This window comes from Hyla sarda, chromosome 9 (assembly GCF_029499605.1).
Source record: "Hyla sarda isolate aHylSar1 chromosome 9, aHylSar1.hap1, whole genome shotgun sequence".
In the NCBI taxonomy this organism is placed as follows: domain Eukaryota; kingdom Metazoa; phylum Chordata; class Amphibia; order Anura; family Hylidae; genus Hyla; species Hyla sarda.
In genome coordinates this window covers 143,196,549-143,220,476 of record NC_079197.1, presented here as the reverse complement: position 1 = coordinate 143,220,476, position 23,928 = coordinate 143,196,549, and the positions used below count along the sequence as shown (strand labels likewise).

Sequence of the window (23,928 nt, the reverse complement as noted above, 5' to 3'; positions counted from 1 at the left end):
GTATAATTACCTGTTGCCAGGGTCGGGTCCACGCTGCTTCTGGCCTCCGATGTGGCATCCCCTGCGTAGCAACGGCGCAGGGGACGCCACACCGGAGGCCAGAAGCAGCGTGGACCCGACCCTGGCAACAAGTAATTATACAACCGGGGATGGGGGGGGGGCAGCGGCGCCGGCAATGGATGCTGCTGCCCCTTCTCTCCCCTGTCTTTCGGCACCGCTGCCCCATTGCCGGCTCCGCTTCTCTCCCCCTGGCTATCGGCGCCGGCAGGGGGAGAGAAGGGGCTGCGGCACTGATAGGCAGGAGGAGAGAAGGGGCAGCGGCACCGATAGCCAGGGGGAGAGAAGGGGCAGCGGTGCCGATAGCAGGGGTAGAGAAGGGGCAGCGGTGCCGATAGCAGGGGGAGAGAAGTGGCGGCAGCAGGGCTCTAGACCCCAGGAAAGGCAGGGGGAGAGAAGCGGGCAGCAACGACCTCTATCTCTCTCTCTGCCTTTCCTGGGGGCTTCTGCGGGGTCAGAAAGAGTGTATCGGGGTATACACATGCACACACACACACACGCACCCTCATTTTACCAAGGATATTTGGGTAAAAAACTTTTTTTACCCAAATATCCTTGGTAAAATGAGGGTGCGTGTTATAGGCCGGTGCGTGGTATACCCCGATAAATACGGTAAATTCAGTTATTGTGTAAAACACTGTTCTAATGGCATGGTGTACCCCTTACAAAAAATCCTTCAAATAATGATCAATGTAGATTATTTCAAGTGTTTATAAATCGTTCTCTAATTTTGATCTTCAGTGTATGAAGTTCTCTAATTTTGTAACAAGTTAAAAAATGTAAAACATTTCCAAAAATATATAAAAAACGACATGTTCCCTGTCAGGAGCAAAAAAAGGAATGCCTCCAAAAAAAAAAAAAAAAAAAAAAAAGGAGTAGTTTATGTCTTTTCCACACAGACTGGTAACACATCAGTCCCGGGCACAAGTGACCTTCCTAGATCATTTACCTATTACTATGTATTTTACATCTACATCATCTTCTACATTACAGGTAATGGTTCTTTAAAAACAGTTTTTTAGGACTTTAGGAATTTGTTGTAAGGAATGCCCCCACCCCCACCAGTTGAAATGGAAAAAAAAGAGGTGGGGAGGTAATGTGAAGCAGGTTACTGATGTCTGCTTAGATAGTCTGCGGCTGGCAGTGTTCAGTGTCTGGAGTCACAGAGCAGCCATGTACCGCTTACTGCTGGGGCTTTTCTTCTGTGTATTTCTTGGGCTGGTTGGGGGAAACCGAAAGATGCCCAAACTTGCGGACAGGAAGCTGTGTGCAGACGAGGAATGTAGCCGTAAGTACCCTTGAGCGGATGAAAGTTATAATACTTGTGTATTCAATATCTGGGGATGTGAAAACCTATACTAAAAGAACAATGTTCTCCTGGTGGCTAAGTCTTCTCTTGGTGGCTATGTGATAGCACCCCTGATCTGACATGGGGTGGGACAGTTTTCCAAGGCAACTGAATGACATCTGGCAAATATGCATGTTCCCAATTCTCATTCTTTGGACTCATGCATGATAACTGCTTCTCATTGGATGATTTTTTTTTTCCATCTAAGAGCCGAGGAACGTGCTCTCTATCACCCAAAGTGCAAGAAAAAGTGCACAAAGGATGTGGTCTATCGCTAAGCCCTTCTTCAACAGGAGAGAGGCTCCCCAACAAACCTACCTTTCACCTCCAGCCAAAAGGCACCTGCAAGGATCCATGTTTGATGCCTCTTTTCGCCAAAGCTACTAAGGAGCCACAAAATCTCCTGGCTTCAACCTAGGCATTAACCAAAGTATCACCCAAGGAGCCGTATACTGGTGGCATCTCTACTAAAGCCAAGATGCCCAGGGGTTGCAGGGAGGTGAGGAACCTAATGGCCACACACACCTCCCCTAGACCGCCAGGAGGGACACCTAGAAGTCTACCGCACCTTGACAAATCCGGTGTACAAAACAAACACTTAAAAGTGGCATGGTAACAAACAAACAAACAAAAAAATAAGTGGATGAGTGCCGATATACTGCCTGGTCATCCGGCCATATCTATACAAATTTCCCTGATCCTAGCCAGAAGACCGGGATACCAAGGGTGAGTGCCAAAGGTGAAGAGTGTGTGGTGGAGTGTGTTCACTAAAGCACCCATTGAGTTTTGGCACCTGAGGGTCACCACTCCCTGAGGCACAAAAGTACCTAGGCTCTAGACCAGGGGTCTCAAATTATCTGGGGGCCACTGGAGGTAGCAGCTGGGTGAGGCTGGGCCGCATGCGTCCCTTACATATAATGCCCCCATCATGCACCCCTTACATATAATGTCCCATCATGTGCCCCTCATCATTCACCATAACCCCCCCCCATTCCCCCTACCCCGTGTGGTAATAGCATGAGCTGACGGATGATGGGGGGGCTACTTCTAGGGGTTCCCCACATTAGGTAGGTAGTAGCAGTTTCCCCACATTAGGTGGTTAGAAGCAGATTACCCACATTAGGTAGTAGCAGGTTCCCCACATTAGGCAGTAGCAGGTACCCCACATTAGGTAGTAGCAGGTTCCTTACATTAGGTAGACGCAGGTTCCCCACATCAGGTAGACGCATGTTCCTCACATCAGGTAGAAGCAGGTTCCCCACATTAGGTAGAAACAAGTTCCCTACATAAGGTAGCATTGTCGTTGTCCCCCCCCCCCCCCCCGACTCTCATACACACACACAGACAGACAGACACCCACACATGCACTAACTCATACACACTTACCTGTTCTGCGCTTCGCTTCTCTTCGGCGGCGGCCTGACGAGTGACGTCACTGATTTCCTCCTGTGCGGGTCTGCAGAGGGACGTCACATGCGCGACGTCCCTCATCAGACTTCACCTCATCTCACCTCACACCGGCCAACCGGAGACCGGGAGGAGGAGGGCGGGGTAAGTGAAGCCTTCCTGCCTGAAGAAGTTACCTGCCTGGCACCCGGAACTGCATGTCCGGGGCATCGGGCAATACAAATTACATATACCTGGTGCGGGCCACAAACTTTAATTCTGCGGGCCGCAAATGGCCCTCGGGCTGGGAGTTTGAGACCCCTGCTCTAGACCCTCCCAGCCTCAGGGCGAGACCCGGAGGGAACAGGTCACAACAGGGCAGCCATGGAGCTGGTCTGGGCAACAGCCCCGGAACGCCCGGTACATGCTCCATCATGTAGCCATCCATTCCTACCAGTGGACTGTCTGATAAGAACAGATGCTACACATGTTCTTAGCCAAAAGGCTGCTGAATGGATGATTGGCTTAACAACTGTCCTGCCATTCATGCCTCACAGTCTGCCAATTCCCAATATCAGATCAGGCTAGAGGTGGGGTTCAGCCAGATCATTAAAACAGGGGTGAGGGGGCAGTGTTATGAACGGGGAGCTTTCAGTGTTCCCCCATCACTTAGTCCCGGCTAATTTAATGAGGTAATCTGACCCCATGGTAATGTGAATACACTGCACACAGGTTTTTTTTTTTTTTTTACAAAAAATATTTCACGCAGGCCGGAAGAAGCGCACACTGCGCGCAATTGCCGGTAATTGCCTCTGAGCGCCCACGAATCCCTGCAGCCTAGGTCCTTTGGCTTCTCCATGTAGGAGCTTCGAGTCGTTAACCTGGCAGCGAGTGCTGATTATTTTTAGTTATTCTTTGTTACCACATAATATATATATACTGTGTGTGTGTGTGTGTGTATGTGTGTTATGGTATAAATGCACGTAGTGGGCTCCCCTAGTAATGGTTGGAGTCAGCCTGCATTTTATTGAATTCTATAGATGCACGAAGGAGAGGCATTTCGCAGGTGGACCCTCGGCTGGCCATATTGTTTATGTGGGGCAGCAGTCTGTCAATGGGGCACACCTCTGCATACTTACCAACTATGCAGGAGACACACAAAAAAAGGGGGAGATCCACTGGACTCACTGCTCTCTGTGCCTCCCTTTGTTTGTGGGTGCCATATTCTGGAACAGCTCAGACATAAAAGAAAAGAACAGATAGGGCATTCCCTAGTGTAATACCACTTTATACGAATGTTTACCAAAGAAGCAAGTACGCTCACCTTTGGGTGTTGGGCTCAGGGATCAACAACTAGTAGCACATGTAGTTTATGAAGATGTCCACAGCTAGGCACATGCTGATGCTGACTAAGATTAAAATAATAAAATACTTTTATTGCACATATAGGGACAACGTGTTTTGAAAGGGAGCCCCCCTCCCCCTCATTTTCTTTGTCAGGTCAAGTAACACTTTGGCTGTGGGTAGGTATGCCTGGCAGGAGCACAGCTAGTAGATGTTGAAGAGAAGGCTGGACTTTTCCAACAACCATAGGCTTAGGGAGAATCACGTGACCAAGGCATCGTTAATCGGATACAACAGAAATGCAAATCTTAACTTTTACACACTTGTTTTACCCTAGTGTATGCTATTAATCTAATGCAATCCACAACAACTATTATGCAATTAAACTCACAGTTCAACATGTATTATCTCAGAACAATAACATGTCCTTTATTATTTAAATGAACACTGTAGGCATACACTGTTATGTGTAGTACATACCTCCCAACTTTTGCTGAGCCCAAAGAGGGACAAGCCATATCCCCTAAACAAATTTACAGCCAACGCCCTTATCATGCCCTTAGTCACGCCCTAACCACACCTGCAGAATGGGAATCTTTAACAACAATAATGTCAGTCTGATACTTAAGTTTAGGAGGATGTCCTATACTGACCGACTGACAACAACCCCATCATGACCACTACTGACCATATAAGTGATTACATACAGTTACATCTGGTGACATCTTCTCTGATCTCGTTCACTTTCCTTTTTCTTCTCCAGCTCAGACCGCCATGATGATTTCTTCCGACTACGACTCATCTCTGGAGAACATGGCAGGAAGAAAACATTTTAGGCTCTGCACTTTTCCAATAGCTATAATGACCCAAACTATGGTTAGCAGCAGAAGTCCCCGACATTAGTTAGTTTCAGCTTATATCCCCCACATTAGGTAGGCAGCAGATATTCTCCACATTAGTTAGGCAGCAGAAGTCCCCCACATTAGGTAGGCATCAGAAGTCCCCCACATTAGTTCGGTGCAGCAGAAGTCCCCCACAGTAGGCAGAAGATGTCCCCACATTAGGTGGGCAGCAGATTCTCCCCCCTAGTAGGCAGCAGAATCCCCACCATAGTAGGCGGCAGCTTCCCCCCATAATAGGTGTCAGATTCCCCCCCCCCCATAGTAGGTGTCAGATTCCCCCCCCATAGAAGGCGGCAGTTTCCCCCACCCCTTTGTAGACAGCAGTTTCTCCCATAGTAGATAGCAGCAGTTTTCCCCATAGTAGGTAGCAGTTTCCCCATATTAGGCAGCAGCAGTTTTCTCATAGTAGGCAGCAGATTTCACCCCCCCCTCATAGTTGGTGTCAGATTCCCCCAATAGAAGGCAGCAGTACCCCCCCCCTTTGTAGACAGCAGTTTCTCTCATAGTAGATAGCAGTTTCCCCTATAGTAGGTAGCACTACACCCATATTAGGCAACAGTTTCCCCATAGTAGGCAGCAGTTTCCCTATATTAGGCAGCAGTTCCCCACAGTAGGCAGCAGCAGCTTTTTCATAGTAGGCAGCAGTAGTTTCCCCCATATTAGGCAGCAGTTCCCCCATAGTAGGCAGCAGTTTCCCTATATTAGGCAGCAGTTACCCACAGTAGGCAGCAGCAGCTTTTTCATAGTAGGCAGCAGTATTTTCCCACATATTAGGCAGCAGTTCCCCCATAGTAGGCAGCAGTTCCCCCATAGTAGGCAGCTGTTTTCTCATAGTGGGCAGCAGCAGTTTCCCCCATGGTAGGCAGTGTAGTTTCCCCCATGGTAGGCAGTGCAGTTTCCCCCATACTGGGCAGCAGTTTCTCCATATTAGGCAGCAGTTTCTCCATATTAGGCAGCAGTTCCCCATAGTAGGCAGCAGCAGTTTCCCCCTCCAAGATACTTACCTCTTGCCGCTCTTCTCTTCTGTCTTCTTCCCCTGTCAGCTCCTACAACTCCCTCTGCGCGGCCTCTTCTGTTATTTTCTATTGCTCTGCACTCCGGCGTCTGATGATGTCACTCGCCAGGACTTGGAGGAAGAGCTCAACCTCTTCTGTTTGCTGGCTAAATGTAGCCAACGGCCACAAGAGTGATTGACAGGGTGAGGAGCCAATGGCTCTTCACCCTGTTAAACTTCCTACTGAGAGCCACATTTAACTGTAGACACCTTATAAGAAGACATTAACAGTTAAATGCGGGAATGTGGGGGACGTTCCGGGGCGGCGGACATTACCCCAAAGTGGGAATGTACTACCAGATCTGGGACGGTTGGGAGCTATGGTAGTACGGGGTCTAGGGAGATCAAGACAGGGATTTAAAGAACATCGCAGAGAGAGTCCATATGTCATGCTCCATCCCCCTCAGGCCCTGCGTTAGTTAATAGAGTTCATCAGTTTTGCTCAGAGTGCTCCTTTAAAGGTGCTCCAGTATTACATTATAAAATCAGTAGACACAAGAAACACGTATGAAATGTTTACGTGATTGGTTGTTACATACAATAAAACCTAATTTGTCCATATAAAAGCTCAGTGTAGTAAAATATGGTCTTCTACCCTTTTCTTCTTGGCAGATCCAATTTCTATAGCAGTGTCGCTCTCTGACTACACTCCCCCCGACTGCCGCTTCATCCCCATCAGGCGCGGACAAACTCTGTATGTCTTCTCCAAGTTAAAGGGCCGTGGACGTCTGTTTTGGCTCGGAAGTGTAAGTACTAATACAGTTGTGTGACAGGGAATATGCAGAGTAATATGTGATGTGCTGTGGTCTGTTACTCAATAGGTGCAAGGAGATGACTATGGGGAGTACACAGCCAGGTTGGGTTACTTTCCAAGTTCAATTGTTCAGGAAGAACACTACTTAATGCCTGGAAAAGTGGAGGTGAAAACAGATGTAAGTACATTGTGTTATCAGGAATAAAACATGCTAATCTTGTAAGTGCATATGTATAATAGTCTGGGGTTAGTTTAATGCTGTGTTGGATCAGATATCAGTTTGGTAACACCAATAATAAATCTTTATGATAACTTCTAAGAAACCTCTATGAAATATATGGAAGCAGCATTGGTGCTAGAAAGTTAAACAGATTTGTAAATTACTTCTATTAAAAAATCTTAATCCTTCCAGTAATTTTTAGGGGCTGTATACTACAGAGGAAATGTTTATCTTTTTGGATTTCTCATGTCACGACCACAGTGCTCTCTGCTGACCTCTCCTGTCCATTTTAGGAACTGTCAAGAGCAGGTGAAGATCCCCATAACAAACATATGCTGCTCTGGACAGTTCCTAAAATGGACAGCAGAGGTCAGCAGAGAACACTATGGTCGTGACATAAGAGAAATCCAAAAAGAAAAATATTTCCTCTGTAGTATACAGCCCCTAAAAAGTACTGGAAGGATTAAGATTTTTTAATAGAAGTAATTTACAAATCTGTGTAATTTTCTGGCAGTAGTTGATAAAAAAATAAAAAAAAGTTTTCCACGGGAGTACCCCTTTAAGGGGTGTGTGAAAGTGCAATAAATCAGGTTCAGCATGTGTGCCAGTTCCAGAGAGGGTGCCAATGAGCCCCTTCACCTGGGCCAGGATACTCACATGACAGCAAAATGAATCTTTCCCCCCAGGAAAGCATAGCTACAGCTATATGTTACTGATGAAAATTAGCACCTATATTTCTCTCACAAATACTTACTTAGTTTGTCAGTTCTGTGCTTTGGAGGGGGCTGCACTCATCTACCTCCCTGAGGCCTGGGTTTCTTCATCCAATCACTGCAGGCTGCTCTGTAACCCCCTCTCCCTCTCTGATGCAGTCTGATAGGACAGTAGTGAGCACAGAGGAGTGCTACTCCCACCCTCACTTACTGGACTTTGTCCATGCCTGTGCTTTAGCTTGGACAAAGATGATGCTGCAGTCAGACAGGATTATGTTCCGGATGGTATAGGAACCTCTAGTGGTCTTTTGGCCAACATCTCCATAAAAAGGAAATAACATTTTCTTATGAAGTATATTAGAAAGGTTAATGTTTTTCCAAGATCTACAACATATAAAAAGTTTTCGTATCTGACAGTGCCCATTTAAAGCATATGTGATGAGCCACCAGCCCTTTGATTGCTAAAAGTGGGGGCTTTAGGATCTGGAAAATGCACTGTCCCTGTACTCAAATATATCTATACTGCTAAATAAAGCTAGTTATGTCACCATTAAAATCAATGGGGCTACAGTGTCCTGCTTCCATTCTGAAACCAAATGAGAAGTGCTTCTTCTTGAGAGAGTACCTTGAAGGCATGTGGAGATATAGGCCATTCATGTTCTCTACCCTGTCTCCACAAGGTGGTGTAAGAGAGCTGCTTTGCATATTCATGTTCGTTCTACCGGAAGTCCGAAATTTCTGCATTGGAAATTCCGTAGTGATAATGTAAGGCTGCTGCATCATATTTTCTAGGCAGAAATTCTCGGAGAAAATCTGTAGTGCGAATGTAGCATTTATGGCTTTTCCTGTGAATTTTACAATGCCTAGGATAGAAGTAACCCTTTAACAACCACAAGTACACAGTAGTTTTGCATCAGCTGGAGGGCCACAGTTTAGTGACCAATGAGCTAGATTTCCACGGTTGATTTTTTCCTAGGAATCAATAGGAAGTCCTGTTTTAGGAGTCTGACCCCAAACCAAAATCTTCACCAAATAACCTTATTCCATTGCCGCTTACATTCTGCTCTGTTTCTTCTATTTCAGCAATGGGACTTCATGTGCCACTGATCCGCTCCCACCTCACGTGGTACTGTCTTGTGGAGCTTCATGTTCTCGTGTATCATCAGCACAATAGTATCTGAGCGATAAAACAAGATCTCTTACTTAAACATATATGGCTTACACAATGCTATGTATAATGTGTATATGTGTCATCTTGCACTCAAAAATAAAGCTTATCCATACTGTATACTAAAATAACTTGGTGGATTATTTATCTGCAGGGGAACTCTGATGTGACATCCTTTTCTCTGCATCTTCCACTTTAAATCTGGTTTTGTAAAAGCTACAGATGTTCCTGTGATAGCCTGGGGGATGTAGGGTATGGGGAGTGTAGCTGTGCGGTTATTAAAGGGTGCTTGTTAACCCTTGCTATTCGTGACACCAGGGTGAGTGCTCCTCAGTACTGCTTGTCCTACTGCCACCCTTCCCAAGAGCGATAGGGAGGTATATAATAATAGATTGTCCACAACCGGAGAGTTTTCTGAAACAGTATTAACTTTTACTGAAGGTTTTCTGCAAGCTTCAATAACATAACAGTCTCTAAGCAGAACAACGGCTTTCCTTGGAGATTGACAAAGGTAGGGACTTTAGCATTTAGAGTCTTTTAGTAGTGTGCGTTGTTCCACTGGATTTAGGGGTTTAGTTGCGGTCCAGTAGTCACGCTAGCATTAGTGTAGAATTAGATTCGAACTCACGGTTTTGCTTCAGCTGAGGCCGGCAGGTTTTTGAGGCCTAGCATGTCTTTGAAAGTTGCGTAGCACTGTCCTGTTAGTCCGGCGTCCACGAGAGCAGCAACCCAAGAGAGCGATAATTGGACGCAGCTCCCTTATATGGGCAGGGGCTGGACTAATTGGTCCATACTGATGTCAATCACCATTACAAAGATTTGTGGGTAACACGTGACCCAAGGACCACCAAAGGTCCTCCAACATACCATAGAGGTTATTAGCATGGTCACATGACTGAAGGTCCTGCAAAGCTGAACAAGGTAAGTTCTATACATTACTGTAAAATATATATAATTATTAAATATATACATATATTTTCTTTAGAGATAGACTTGAGGAGAGGCGACTAGGGGCTGTCCCACCTGAGTAACCCTACCTGAACGTAGTTACTCTGACTTTGGGGACCTCTACACTAGATACGGTATGCAATACTGTACCGGGACACCACAAACCCCCTTACTAAAGATAAGTCGGCCTCAACGTCAATCCCCTAAGACAGAGGGACGAAGTGAAGGTTGGGTACAACATTATAAAGCTACTTAACATTTTCTTTGATGTACATACATTGGTTTGGGTAAACTCATGATTGGTTGGTTTATGAATTTAGTAACAGGATGATATTATTCACATGAGATACATCCTACTTAACATTTTTTCCTAAGCTCCCTAGACAATTTAAGTCTCACTATACATTTTTGTCATTTTAGCTACCTGTTTAGTACACTGAGAGTATATTGGCTTGCCTGAGGCTTTCTAACAATAAGACTGGTGACAAGGGTCCATTGGCTACACGCTCATATCCCTAGAACACAGCAGATAAACCTTACCTAGGTTACTTTTAATTACGTGTAATTTTAGCTCGCAAGAGCACCTACTGGCCAGGCAGGACATCTCGCACACGTATAAGAAAAGAGAGAATTAGTATACACAACAGTGGCGGGAATTGGAAAATGATATTGGCTACAATTCCCAAGACATTTACTTTAACATGAGATATTTTTGTTGTTTGTTTGGTTTAAGTACACTTAAGTGATTGATTTTTATTGATTTTTATTTTTTTAGGTACTATGTGTGTAGTATTATGTGTAAGGTCAGTCTTGATACCTTAGGGGTAGTTTCCCTTGAGTGGACCTTTGAGAAGGTGTTAGTGATGGGTGACAAAACTGTTATTCCTCAGAGGAGCCGAGGAAGCCACATACTAGCAACTACTACAACACCTATTATTTACATTTTTTTTATGTACACGTGTACAAGGCTAATTCTTCTGTGTACAATAACCATTTACATTTAGTTACTATAGCATAAACATTTATTAAACACTCCAACGGTTCAGGTGCATTCACCTGATAAGTGCAACTTTCACGAAGAATGTCACGTTACTATTGAGGTTATATACAAGTAAACAAGCGTGCAAGGATCAGCAGTCCACCTGCACTAAGAATCTAAACTTCACGGCTACCAGCTCTAGCCAGGCACACACTTACGAATCTCCTACCGCTAGGAGTATCTTGGTCTGAGGACCAGGCACAAAAGCTTGATGGTTACGTTACAACTTGAACAGTCTGAGCACAGTCTTGCTAGGCATATTTCTTGAACTGTTGCAGGAAAAAGTCTGTGAAGACAACAAAAAAACTTTAAAGCAAGATGAGTGTTACAGCTCAGATGAAGCTCTTGCAATGTCGTCCTGATCCTCGCCTAGAGCCTCTACCCCTCTCAGGATCACGAGCAGGCAAAGAGTTAATGTGGCTCTCTCACACCACATTAGTAAGGGTAGAGTGTAACACTGAAGGATTGAGGTTAACAGTTGGTGCTGGTTGATTCGGTCCCACCTCCTCATCGGGAGTTGGCCGTAGTCGGTGGTACCTGGTGGGCAGACCAAACCTCCTTGTCGGGAGTAGGCCCAGGTACTTCGTTTGGTACCCACAGTCGAGGCCAAACCTCCTGAATAGGAGTAGGCCAGGGTACTTTGTTGCAGGCAGAAGGAAGTGGCTGCTGCTGTAGAGACTCTTCCTCCTTGGGTACGTTGGTGGAGGCATCAGGAGCAGGCCATTTCGGCCTCAGCTGGAAGGGGTCCGCTTCCCAATCATCAGAGGGAAAGTACTTGAAGGGCAACTGGGTTGGAGCGGCTGGCCCGGTGACTGCGGCCGCCCACTCTCCTCGCAGGCCCAGGATGGGGGTGTATTCCACTATCTCACCCACCTCCAGGGAATGGAACTTTTTGTGAAGATATGACCTCTGTACAGCTCGCCGGTTTACGAGGATGCTATAGCCAGTGTGGCAATCAATGAGGGTACCATAACCTCTGACCTTGTCGAACCTGGCCACTGTTGCTCTGCGACATTCCAAGGGCTTCTCCCCTTCTCGGGGATGATCCCACTTGCGAATGAAGAGTGCCTCCATCTCTTTGGGGTTCTCTTGGTAGTGGATCCTTTCCTCAAGAGGCAGATGTACATGCTTGGGGGCATGAAGTTCTTGGTGTCGGTCCTTTAGCTTGTCCATCAAGTCGGCTATTTCGGCCTCCTGATGGGCCCTTTCTTGCTGTGCCTTAGGAACCGATGGAAGGGGCTTCCCAGGCAATGGTTGAAGCACATCAAGCATGTATTGAAAGGTTCATCCCCAAAGACCCATTGGGGCAATTTTGGTGAGCACGGTTGTGCATTCTGCAGAGCGGACAGGGGTATTTCTGGCTCAGGGCTGGTGGAGGAAGAGAAAGCTGCCTCTGATGGGGTGCTTACAGAGGATTCCTCCGTTGGGATCTAAGCCCACGAACCCCAGGTCCGGTGGTGAGGGGACAATCTCACCGGTGATGGAGTTCCAGGTGTCCTCCAAATGGGTATCCTGCCAGTCGTTGTCATCATTGGGCAGTGGGGGAAGATTGCAGGCCCCCTCTTCATCCAATGACAACTGCTGCAAACGGTCGGCAAGGTCGTGGAACAGTTGGGCTGCGACCGCCACAACTTTCCTTTGTTCCGGTGCCATCTTAGTGCGCATGCCACGTGGAACGCTGCTCTCCGCCATGTCTGTAACTTCCGGCTCTCCTTTGTGCAGACTGAAGAGGTCGCTGTGCAGGGTTCCCTTTATACTGGGCTTCGCCAAAATGGCTGCCGGCCGGAAGAACGTCATTGGTGCAGCCCCGATTTCCTGTCCCCCCGGAAACAGCAACTGCGATTTTAAGTTCCCTTTCGGCTGTGAAGCGCTCACTTGATAGCCACGCCCAGGGGCGGGTCGTGGCGCAGCGTGGGCTTTCTTCGTGCGCTTTTCCAGCGGCAGCGGGTTAACTCTTGCTGACCGGACCAGAGGATCGTAGCATACATTCACTCCTTACTTTACACACTCCTGCAGCAATAACATTTTCATCTCCCCCCCCTTACTTTTCGCGTGTGCTCTCTGCACGCGGCACCATACGCAATCTTTCGTACAATTATATGGTGCTCCGTAACACATTGGTACAGTCTTTTATACAGGGGGAGTACACTTTACTTGGTGGCAACAGCTGGAGGCACACACCCGTATCCTGTTCGTAAGACTTCAAAAAGCTATGTGATAGGCTGGGGGATGTAGGGTATGGAGAGTGTAGCTGTGCGGTTATTAAAGGGTGCTTGTTAACCCTTGCTATTTGTGACGCCAGGGTGAGTGCTCCTCAGTAACGCTTGTCCTACCGCCACCCTTCCCAAGAGCGATAGGGAGGTAGATAATAATAGATTGTCCACAACCGGAGACTTTTCTGAAACAGTATTAACTTTTACTGAAGATCTTCTGCAAGCTTCAATAACACAACAGTCTTTAAGCATAACAACGGCTTTCCTTGGAGATTGACAAAGGTTGGGACTTTAGCATTTAGAGTCTTTTAGTACTGTGCGTTGTTCCACTGGATTTAGGGGAATTAGTTGTGGTCCAGTAGTCACGCTAACATTAGCGGAGAATTAGATTTGAACTCACGGTTTTGGTTCCACTGAGGCCGGCAGGTTTTTGAGGCCTAGCGTGTCTTTGAAAGTTGCGTAGCACTGTCCTGTTAGTCCGGCATCCACGAGAGCAGCAACCCAAGAGAGCGATAATTGGACGCAGCTCCCTTCTATGGGCAGGGGCTGGACTAGTGCTAATTGGTCCTAACCAATGTCAATCACCATTACAAAGATTTGTGGGTAACACGTGACCCAAGGACCTCCTAAGGTCCTACAACATACCATAGAGGTTATTAGCATGGTCACATGACCGAAGGTCCTGCAACGCTGAACAAGGTAAGTTCTATACATTACTATAAAATATTTATAATTATAAAATATATACATGTATTATTATTAGAGAGACTTGAGGAGAGGCGACTAGGGGCTGTCCCACCTGAGGAACCCTATCTGAACGTAGTTACTCTGACTTTGGGGACCTCTACACTAGGTACGATATCCAATACGGTACCGGAACACCACATTCCTGTAAAGGGATGTTCCTATGAAAGGGGTACTCCGCCCCTAGACATCTTATCCTTTGGATATCTGATCACGGGGGTCCCGATGCTGGGGATCCCTGCGATCTCTACTGCGGCACCCCAGACATCTGGTGCACGGAGCAAACTTCACTCCGTGCCGGATGACTGGCAATGCGGGGCGCAGGCTCGAGACGTCACGGCCATACCCAGCTCGTGATGTCACGGCCGTGCCCCTCAATGCAAGTCTATGAGAGGGGGATGACAGCGGGGCGAGCGGGGAGCAGTTGTGACATCACGAGCCTCCGGAGCTGCATCTGACGCTCTAAACGAACCCCCGCGATCATACATCTTATCCCCTATCCTTTACATTGGGAATAAGATGTCTAGGGGTGGAGTATCCCTTTAAAGGGGTATTCCAGGCAAAAACCTTTTTTTATATATCAACTGGCTCCGGAAAGTTAAACAGATTTGTACATTTCTTCTATTAAAAAATCTTAATCCTTCCAATAGTTATTAGCTTCTGAAGTTTTCTGTCTAACTGCTCATTGATGATGTCACGTCCCGGGAGCTGTGCATGATGGGAGAATATCCCCATAGGAACTGCACAGCTCCCAGGACGTGGGTCATCAGAGAGCAGTTAGACAGAAAATAACAACTCAACTTCAGGAGTTAATAACTATTGGAAAGATTAAGATTTTTTAATCGAAGTAATTTACAAATCTGTTTAACTTTCCGGAGCCAGTTGATATATAAAAAAAAGTTTTGGCCTGGAATACCCCTTTAAGGTTCTTTCCTTTGTCCTTCTATATTTGATTGTGGAGGTTTTACGGTGGCCATACATACATAGAATAACTGTTGGCCAAGCGGGACACCACTGCAGTTAATGATTGACCAGTGCGTCTCCGAAATAGCAAGCAGAGCAATGAGCGGGGATCCAGAAGAAGGTACATGGGGAGCCCAGGGGAAACCAGGTAGGTGAGTATGGATTTTTTGTTTTCCTAGCAGTTTCAGCAAGTATCCAGAATACCCCTTTAAGGTACACAGGCAATTGGTGTTGTCCTAAGGCTACATTCAAATCACAATTTTGCACTATGTTTTTTTTTACAAAACGGTATCCAAAAAAACGGACAAAACCGTATGAATTGTAGGCTCAATGCGGTTTGCACTGACCACAATGTTAAAAGAAAATGTATATGAGTGATATACATTTTTTATTAACTAAAATTTTTTAAAATTTTTTATTATAGACCCAAAAACAGAACAAAACCGTGGTTGACCATGGAAAAAAATGCACAGGAAAAAAAATGTGTTAAAACGTTTTTGTATAGAAAGTCAATGGGTAAGGTACGCAATACAGTTGTATATGGTTCGCAAATACAAAATCATATACAAAACAGTATTGCATTTGCAAAAAGGTGATGTGAATGTATCTTACTTTTGTTTCTCCTGATCCCTCCATACACATGAATGTTCTGCTCGGCCGAGCGTTCAGACTCCTCAGACGACTTCTTATTTCTCATGCAATGAAAGGATTGGGCAATTGAACTCTAACATGCCCGATCCTTTTCTCCTTTAACTTAATGTCAGGAAATGTCAGGAGGCCCCCGTAGACTTTATTCTAAAGTGTATGGGGACCTTAAAGGGGTACTCCGCCCCTAGACATCTTATCCCCTATCCAAAGGATGGGGGATAAGATGTCAGATCGCCACGGTCCCGCTGCTGGGGAGCCCTGGTATCCCCGCTGCGGCACCCCGCTTTCATTACAGCACAGAGCGAGATCGCTCTGCACGTAATGACACACAATACAGGGGCCGGAGCATCGTTACGTCACGGCTCCGCCCCTTTCAATACAAGTCTATGGGAGGGGGCGCGGAGGTCGTCACGCCCCCTGCCATATACTTGCATTATGGGGACGGGCCGTGATGTCACGAGGGGCGGAGCCATGATGTCACGCGGCTCCGGCCCCTGTACCGCCCATCATTACGTGCAGAGCGAACTCGCTCTGTGCAGTAATGACAGCGGGGTGCCGCAGCGGGGATCCCAGGGCTCCCCAGCAGCGGCTCTGCGGCGATCTGATATCTTATCCCCTATCCTTTGGATAGGGGATAAGATGTCTAGGGGTGGAGTACCCCTTTAAGGTCTGCTTTTTTTATTCTAATACTTTTATGCTGATGTTAAAAGGGGGGTTCCCCGCTTTGTGCAATCCCTGTTGGTTAGATGGACAGAAGAAGAAAACAAAAACTGGGGAGCGCTCTCTTATGTAGTAGTATGAAATCGCCACCACACCTCTGGTGTCTACTAACCTAGTAGGGTTGTGCTAAAGGATAGCCACAACTCTGTAGAAGGCATATAACAGTATGTTGCTACGAACACCCGATCGGCTACCCCAGGGTGCTGACGGGTAGGCAAATGCAGTGAAGGAAAAAAGTGAGATATGGATGAGTGCTGCTAAATTGTTGTTCATATAAACTTCCCCACCCATAACAGATCCATGGGTTTTAGTTTTATTAGACCAATGGGACGGACAGTGCGTTTCAGCACCAATATGCACATCACAGATGCACATGTCAGCCAGTCAGGACTGTCCCATTGTTTTTAACCAATAAAACCGATATGTCCTGTGCATCTGTTCTGGTGAAGTACGGTGTTCCCTCAAGTTACAATATTAATCGGTTCCAGGACGACCATTGTAAGTTGAAACCATTGTATGTTGAGACCAGAACTCTATGGAAACCTGGTAATTGGTTCTAAAGCCCCAAAATGTCATCCAAAAATAGGAAAAAGTGAGGATTAAAGCAAAAATAAGAAGATAACTACTATAGATAAAGCAAATCCTTACATATAAAAGTAAGAAAGATCTGCTGGGAGCTGTAATCACTGTAGTTTTGCCACAGCTGGGGGCACCCTGCTTGGGAAACACTGGTCTATGTAGAGGAAAGGAACTTCTTCGGGGTCCTGTATAGTACTGTCACGATTCGGCTTCCAGGTAGTGGGTCCTCTGTGTCAGCGAGGGATTGGCGTGGACCGTGCTGGTGGACCGGTTCTAAGAGGCTACTGGTGTTCACCAGAGCCCGCCGCAAAGCGGGATGGTCTTGCTGCGGCAGTAGCAACCAGGTCGTATCCACTAGCAACGGCTCAACCTCGCTGACTGCTGAGAAGGCGTGGGACAGAAGGACAAGGCAGAGGCAAGGTCAGACGTAGCAGAAGGTCGGGGCAGGCGGCAAGGTTCGTAGTCAAGATGGATAGCAGGAGATCAGGTAACACAGGCTTGGACAACACTAAACGCTTTCACTGGCACAAGGCAACAAGATCCGGCAAGGGAGTGCTGGGGCAGTGAGCAGATATAGTCTGGGAGCAGGTGGAAGCCAATTAAGCTAATTGGGCCAGGCACCAATCATTGGTGCACTGGCCCTTTAAGTCTCAGAGAACTGGCGCACGCGCGCCCTAGAGAGCGGAGCCGCGCGCGCCAGCACATGACAGCAGGGGACCGGGACGGGTAAGTGACCTGGGATGCGATTCGCGAGCGGGCGCGTCCCGCTGTGCGAATCGCATCCCCGACGGCCATGACAGTGCAGCGCTCCCGGTCAGCGGGACTGACCGGGGCGCTGCGGGGAGAGAGACGCCGTGAGCGCTCCGGGGAGGAGCGGGGACCCGGAGCGCTAGGCGTAACAGTACCCCCCCCCTTAGGTCTCCCCTTTTCTTTGTCCAGTAACTGCCTCCCCTGGGATGAGGACACCGGGAAAGAATGGAGGGTTTCCTCAACGGCAGGCAGTACAGCAGGAGTGGGAATGGGGAGGGAGGGCAGAGGGCGAAGCCTGGCACGGGGCAGTGTGTCACCAGGACGGGGGCCATGAGGAGGCACTGAGGCTTGCCTGACGGGACTGGGAGGGGGGGAGAGGCACTTCCTATGGCAGGCAGAGTCCCAGTTCTTGATCTCCCCGGTGGTCCAATCAAGGGTGGGAGAATGAAGCCGGAGCCATGGCAGACCGAGGAGGACCTCAGAGGTACAGTTGGGAAGGACGAATAACTCAATCCTTTCGTGGTGGGGTCCAATACACATCAGGAGGGGTTCTGTGCGGTAACGCACGGTGCAATCCAATCTGACTCTGTTGACCGCGGAAATGTAGAGCGGCTTGACGAGACGGGTCACCGGGATGCGGAATTTATTCACAAAAGACTCCAAAATAAAATTCCCAGAGGCACCAGAGTCCAAGCAGGCCACGGCTGAGAGGGAGGAGTTGGCTGAAAGAGAAATCCGCACGGGCACCGTGAGAGGTGGAGAAGCAGACTTAGAACCAAGAGACGCCACACCCACGTGAGCTGGGTGCGTGCGTGCGTTTCCCAGACGTGGAGGACGGATAGGGCAATCCACCAAGAAATGCTCGGTACTGGCACAGTACAGACAAAGATTTTCTTCCCTATGGCGATTCCTCTCTTCCTGGGTCAGGCGAGACCGATCCACTTACATGGCCTCCTCGGCGGGAGGCCCAGGCGTAGACTGCAAAGGATGCTGTGGGAGAGGTGCCCAGAGATCTAAGTCTTTTTCCTGGCGGAGCTCTTGATGTCTCTCAGAAAAACGCATGTCAATGCGGGTGGCCAAATGGATAAGTTCTTGCAGGTTGGCAGGAATCTCTCGTGCGGCCAGCACATCCTTGATTCGACTGGATAGGCCTTTTTTAAAGGTCGCGCAGAGAGCCTCGTTATTCCATGACAATTCGGAAGCAAGAGTACGAAATTGGATGGCGTACTCGCCCACTGAAGAATTACCCTGGACCAGGTTCAGCAGGGCAGTCTCGGCAGAAGAAGCTCGGGCTGGCTCCTCGAAGACACTCCGGACTTCAGCGAAGAAGGCCTGGACTGTGGCTGTGGCAGGATCATTGCGGTCCCAGAGCGGTGTGGCCCAAGACAAGGCCTTTCCTGAAAGAAGGCTCACTACGAACGCCACCTTAGACCGTTCTGTAGGAAACAAGTCCGACAACATCTCCATATGCAGGGAACACTGAGACAGAAATCCACGGCAGAGTCTAGAGTCCCCATCAAATTTGTCCGGCAGGGACAAGCGGAGGCTAGGAGCGGCCACTCGCTGCGGAGGAGGTGCAGGAGCTGGCGGAGGAGATGGTTGCTGCTGTAGCAGAGGCAGAAGTTGCTGTAACATGGCGGTCAACTGCGACAGCTGCTGTCCTTGTTGGGCAATCTGCTGCGATTGCTGAGCGACCACCGTGGGAAGGTCAGCGAGACTTGGCAGCGGCACCTCAGCGGGATCCATGGCCGGATCTACTGGCACGATTCGGCTTCCAGGTAGTGGATCCTCTGTGTCAGCGAGGGATTGGCGTGGACCGTGCTGGTGGACCGGTTCTAAGAGGCTACTGGTGTTCACCAGAGCCCGCCGCAAAGCGGGATGGTCTTGCTGCGGCAGTAGCAACCAGGTCGTATCCACTAGCAACGGCTCAACCTCGCTGACTGCTGAGAAGGCGTGGGACAGAAGGACAAGGCAGAGGCAAGGTCAGACGTAGCAGAAGGTCGGGGCAGGCGGCAAGGTTCGTAGTCAAGATGGATAGCAGGAGATCAGGTAACACAGGCTTGGACAACACTAAACGCTTTCACTGGCACAAGGCAACAAGATCCGGCAAGGGAGTGCAGGGGCAGTGAGCAGATATAGTCTGGGAGCAGGTGGAAGCCAATTAAGCTAATTGGGCCAGGCACCAATCATTGGTGCACTGGCCCTTTAAGTCTCAGAGAACTGGCGCGCGCGCGCCCTAGAGAGCGGAGCCGCGCGCGCCAGCACATGACAGCAGGGGACCGGGACGGGTAAGTGACCTGGGATGCGATTCGCGAGCGGGCGCGTCCCGCTGTGCGAATCGCATCCCCGACGGCCATGACAGTGCAGCGCTCCGGGGAGGAGCGGGGACCCGGAGCGCTAGGCGTAACAAGTACACAGTGTCCTAAAAAAGTAACATGGAGCCGCCCTCACCTGGTGTCCAAAGTTTCAGGTAACCCTGGCACAGGTAAAGAGTACAGAACATGTAATACCTCCCTGTACTGTAGGGGGCGCTACCAGACACCAGTCAGTGCATACACTTCAGTAATACAGGGGGTTTTACCAGTGAATGTCCATTCTGATTGGTCAGTTCTTTCAGCCATTGACACGTTTCACAGATCTGGACTGTCTGTAGCATTGTATGTTGAGTCTGGTTTCAACTTACAAAGGTCCAGAAAAGACCATTGTATGTTGAAACTATTGTATGTTGAGGCCATTGTAAGTTGAGGGATCACTGTATTTGTTAGATGGTTTCCTGTACCCCTGTTGGGTGGCATTCAGTGTGTGCTATGTGCACAGTTCACTAAGGCTAGATTCACACTGTCGTTGTGCTCTGACACATCCAAACGGACCCTGAACAGATCAGAGCACAACTGGCACAGATGGGTCCCGATGGATCCCATTGACATGAATGGGGGCCTTTGGGTGTCTGGTATTTTGGGGGCAGGCATTATTTTTTTCTCTGCTCAACTCCTACCCTTCTGATGGGCTGAGTGATGTAGTTCCCTTTAGCGGAGCACAATGGCAGTGTGAACCTGACCTTAGGGGCACTGTTCACAAATCAGGAGCCCTAATAGGCCAGAATGATTAGCTGCCTATAGATATTAATCATAGATTATGATCAGCATTAAAGCAGATACACATGAGTGTCTGGTTGGCACTCTGCCAGCCATAACAATTTGTAAGGGAGGCTGCCAGACACTATTGGGCATCTGTTCTTGAGGAGGAATAATCACACTATGTTTGACCTTTACAACCTTTCCCATTGTTTCCCCACCTGAGATAAGTGGCACCAGAGAGCGCTTACTATAATGTGAATTTACATACAGTCAATCCAAATGTGCATATTAATGGGGAAACCCATGCTGATCATTGCTACAGTCTATGCTATTACCATATGTTAACAGACAGTAATGAAGTGTTACCCAGACCTCGGCTGTCATTTATGGTTTGACTTAGACTGCGTACACACGGCCGTCAAGACCCGTCCCGTTCTTCTCCCATCAAAAATAAAATAGGACTTAAAAAACAAACGGACAATAACGGATGGAAATGGATGTTATCCGTTCGTATCCGTTATTGTTCAGTTAATAAATGAAAAAATGCGTGCTCAGAAGTTAAAACGGATCGAAAAATGGATTGAAAAAATGGAGGACATTAAAGGCTCATCCGTTTTCCATAGACTTCAATGTTAAATTTACTGCATCTGTTTTTTCTTGCATGTGCTATTTTTTATGCCGTCAAAAAAATAGAAATGAGTGCAGATGGGTACAATGGATGGTATGGATGTAATCGCACTGTAAAAAAAATACCATTGACATGAATGGGATTTTTTTTTTAAACCGTTTTTAATCCAATTACAGCCTGCAAGAACGGAAACAAAATGGGGGATAAAAAAAAAAACGGGGACAGATTGGGCCGTGTGAACGCACCCGTAGGCCGTGTTATCACAGTGCATTTGAGTTGGATCTGACTGGCATCTGACTACAGTGTTTTTGATCAATAAAACACCAAGGAAAAAAAATTGTGTGAATCTGGGCTTAAAGGGGTACTCCGGTGAAAACCTTTTTTCTTTTAAATCAACTGGTGGCAGAAAGATAAACATATTTGTAAATTACTACTATTAAAAAATCTTAATCCTTCCTGTACTTATTAGCTGCTGAATACTACAGAGGAAATACTTTTCTTTTTGGAATGCTCTCTGACATCACGAGCACAGTTCTCTCTGCTGACGTTATTATAATAATAATAATGCTTTATTTATTGTTGTCCTTAGTGGGATTTGAACCCAAGTCCCCAGCACTGCAAGGCAGCAGTGCTAACCACTGAGCCACCATGCTGCCCTTAGCATACATCTGCTATGCATCTGCTATGCATGGTTCCTAAAATGGACAGAGATGTCAAGCAGAGAGCACTGTGGTCGTGATGTCATCAGGGTTCATAAAAGAAAGGAATTTCCTCTGTAGTATTCAGCAGCTAATAAGTACTGGAAGGATTAAGATTTAATAGAAGTAATTTACAAATATGTTTAACATTCTGCCACCAGTTGATTTAAAAGAAAAAAGGTTTTCACCGGAGTACCCCTTTAAGGGTTTTCCCTGGATTTACATACAGTTTTCTCACCTTAAAGGGGTACTTTGGTACAGAACATCTCTATTCACGTGGACCTCCTCCCCCATGCCATGATTGAACATTGTTTTAGAATCTACCACATCTGCGCTCAGTTACATGGTACGTCGGCCATCACTTCACTAGGGATGAAAGGAAATATCAGATATAAAGACATAACCCATGACCATTTCAGATATAACCCATGGACATAGGTGGTGAGGTTGCTGGTATACCTTCATAGCCCCACACTTGTCCGTTGATAACGCGATTTGGATACAGATTTGCTGGAAGTCCCATGAAAATCGAAGGGTTTTCCAGCAAATCTGTATCCTGATCTCTTTAGTCTATGGCAAGACATCGACCAACAGGGACAGGAACCTACATCGGAGTTCCACTTTAATAATGACCCAAAGTAATTGTATATACTGCTTCACAAATAATATATCTAGGAAGATTCTAGGTCAAACCAATGGCTGTGATCACTAGTCCAAGAAAGTTTATGTGTCTACAAACAGTGGATCAATGACCCGTATAGAGAACGTTCTTTCATCATCCCCTGGGAACTGTCTAATCCCACTATCCCTTCCCATGTAAATGGGGTCAGTGTTATCTAAGGCTCTCACCCTAAAGGAAATTACCAGCTCCTTTACACAGAGACGCTAAGTGTCATCTCATTATTATGTCATTATAAGGGGTTAATATAACAGCGTTGTATCCTATTGTAAATCGGATGAATGGCGTTAAAGCCTGCGGTCCTGGCCTAGACCTGTGTCCAGTTTACAGGGTGCAGGTGAAGCCATAGACATGCGCAGGTTTCTTAGGCTCTATTCACTCCACCTTTTTCTGTTTCCCTTGGACGCATTTATCTGAAGAATATAAAGTCTACTGTGAGGTATCTGTTTAAGGCTGTGTTCACAAGGCAGAATGTCCATGCAGAAATCCACTTGAAAATTCCGCAGGGACATTCCACAGCAGCACAGTCCCATTGATTTCAAAGGGAGTCTGCTCCACTGTTCACACGCCAGATGCTTCTGCCGCGTAAATTCTGATTGCGGCATCTGCAGACAGAACAGTCAAATCTATTCTTTCTGCGTAGTCTGCAAGGAAATGCATTGCCGCCTATGACACGTCGCATTTCCGAGCGGACGTAGCGCCCACCGGTTAGTCAAATGTGTGGAATGTCCACACCTGTTTTTTGTGAGGATATTCCGCACATTTTTGGCCCGTTTGAACAAAGCCTAAAGGTTCATCCAGGAATAGAAAAACTTTGCTTATTTATTCCAAAACAGCACCACACCTGTGCTCAGGTTGTGTGTGGTATTACAACTTGGCTCCATTCAAATCTATGGAACAGAACTGCAATACCACATACAACCTGAGGACAGATGAGCTGCTATTTTTCCAATACTAGATTACTAGATAATCCATTTAAAGGGGTACTATGGTGGAAAACCTTTTTTTTTATTTTTTTATTTTTTTTTAAAATGAACTGGTGCCAGAAAGTTAAACAGACTTGTAAATTACTTCTATTAAAAAATCTTAATCCTTCCAGTACTTATTAGCTGCTGAATACTACAGAGGAAATTCTTTTCTTTTTGGAACACAGAGCTCTCTGCTGAATGACAAGCACAGTGCTCTCTGCTGACATCTCTGTCAATATTAAGAACTGTCCAGAGCAGGAGAAAATCCCCATAGCAAACATATGCTGCTCTGGGCAGTTCCTAAAATGGACAGAGATGTCAGCAGAGA

General features: G+C 47.1%; 1 protein-coding gene across 1 annotated transcript; it reads left to right on the top strand.

Annotated features, from left to right (window-relative positions):
* The first annotated feature begins 967 nt into the window (after nucleotides 1-967).
* On the top strand, nucleotides 968-9,060 carry LOC130292067 (melanoma-derived growth regulatory protein-like). Its single transcript, XM_056541528.1, has 4 exons — nucleotides 968-1,345; nucleotides 6,704-6,837; nucleotides 6,913-7,023; nucleotides 8,862-9,060. The coding sequence occupies exons 1-4, from the start codon at nucleotides 1,231-1,233 to the stop codon at nucleotides 8,883-8,885; spliced, it is 384 nt and encodes a 127-aa protein (XP_056397503.1). The 5' UTR covers nucleotides 968-1,230; the 3' UTR covers nucleotides 8,886-9,060.
* The last annotated feature ends 14,868 nt before the right edge of the window (nucleotides 9,061-23,928 follow it).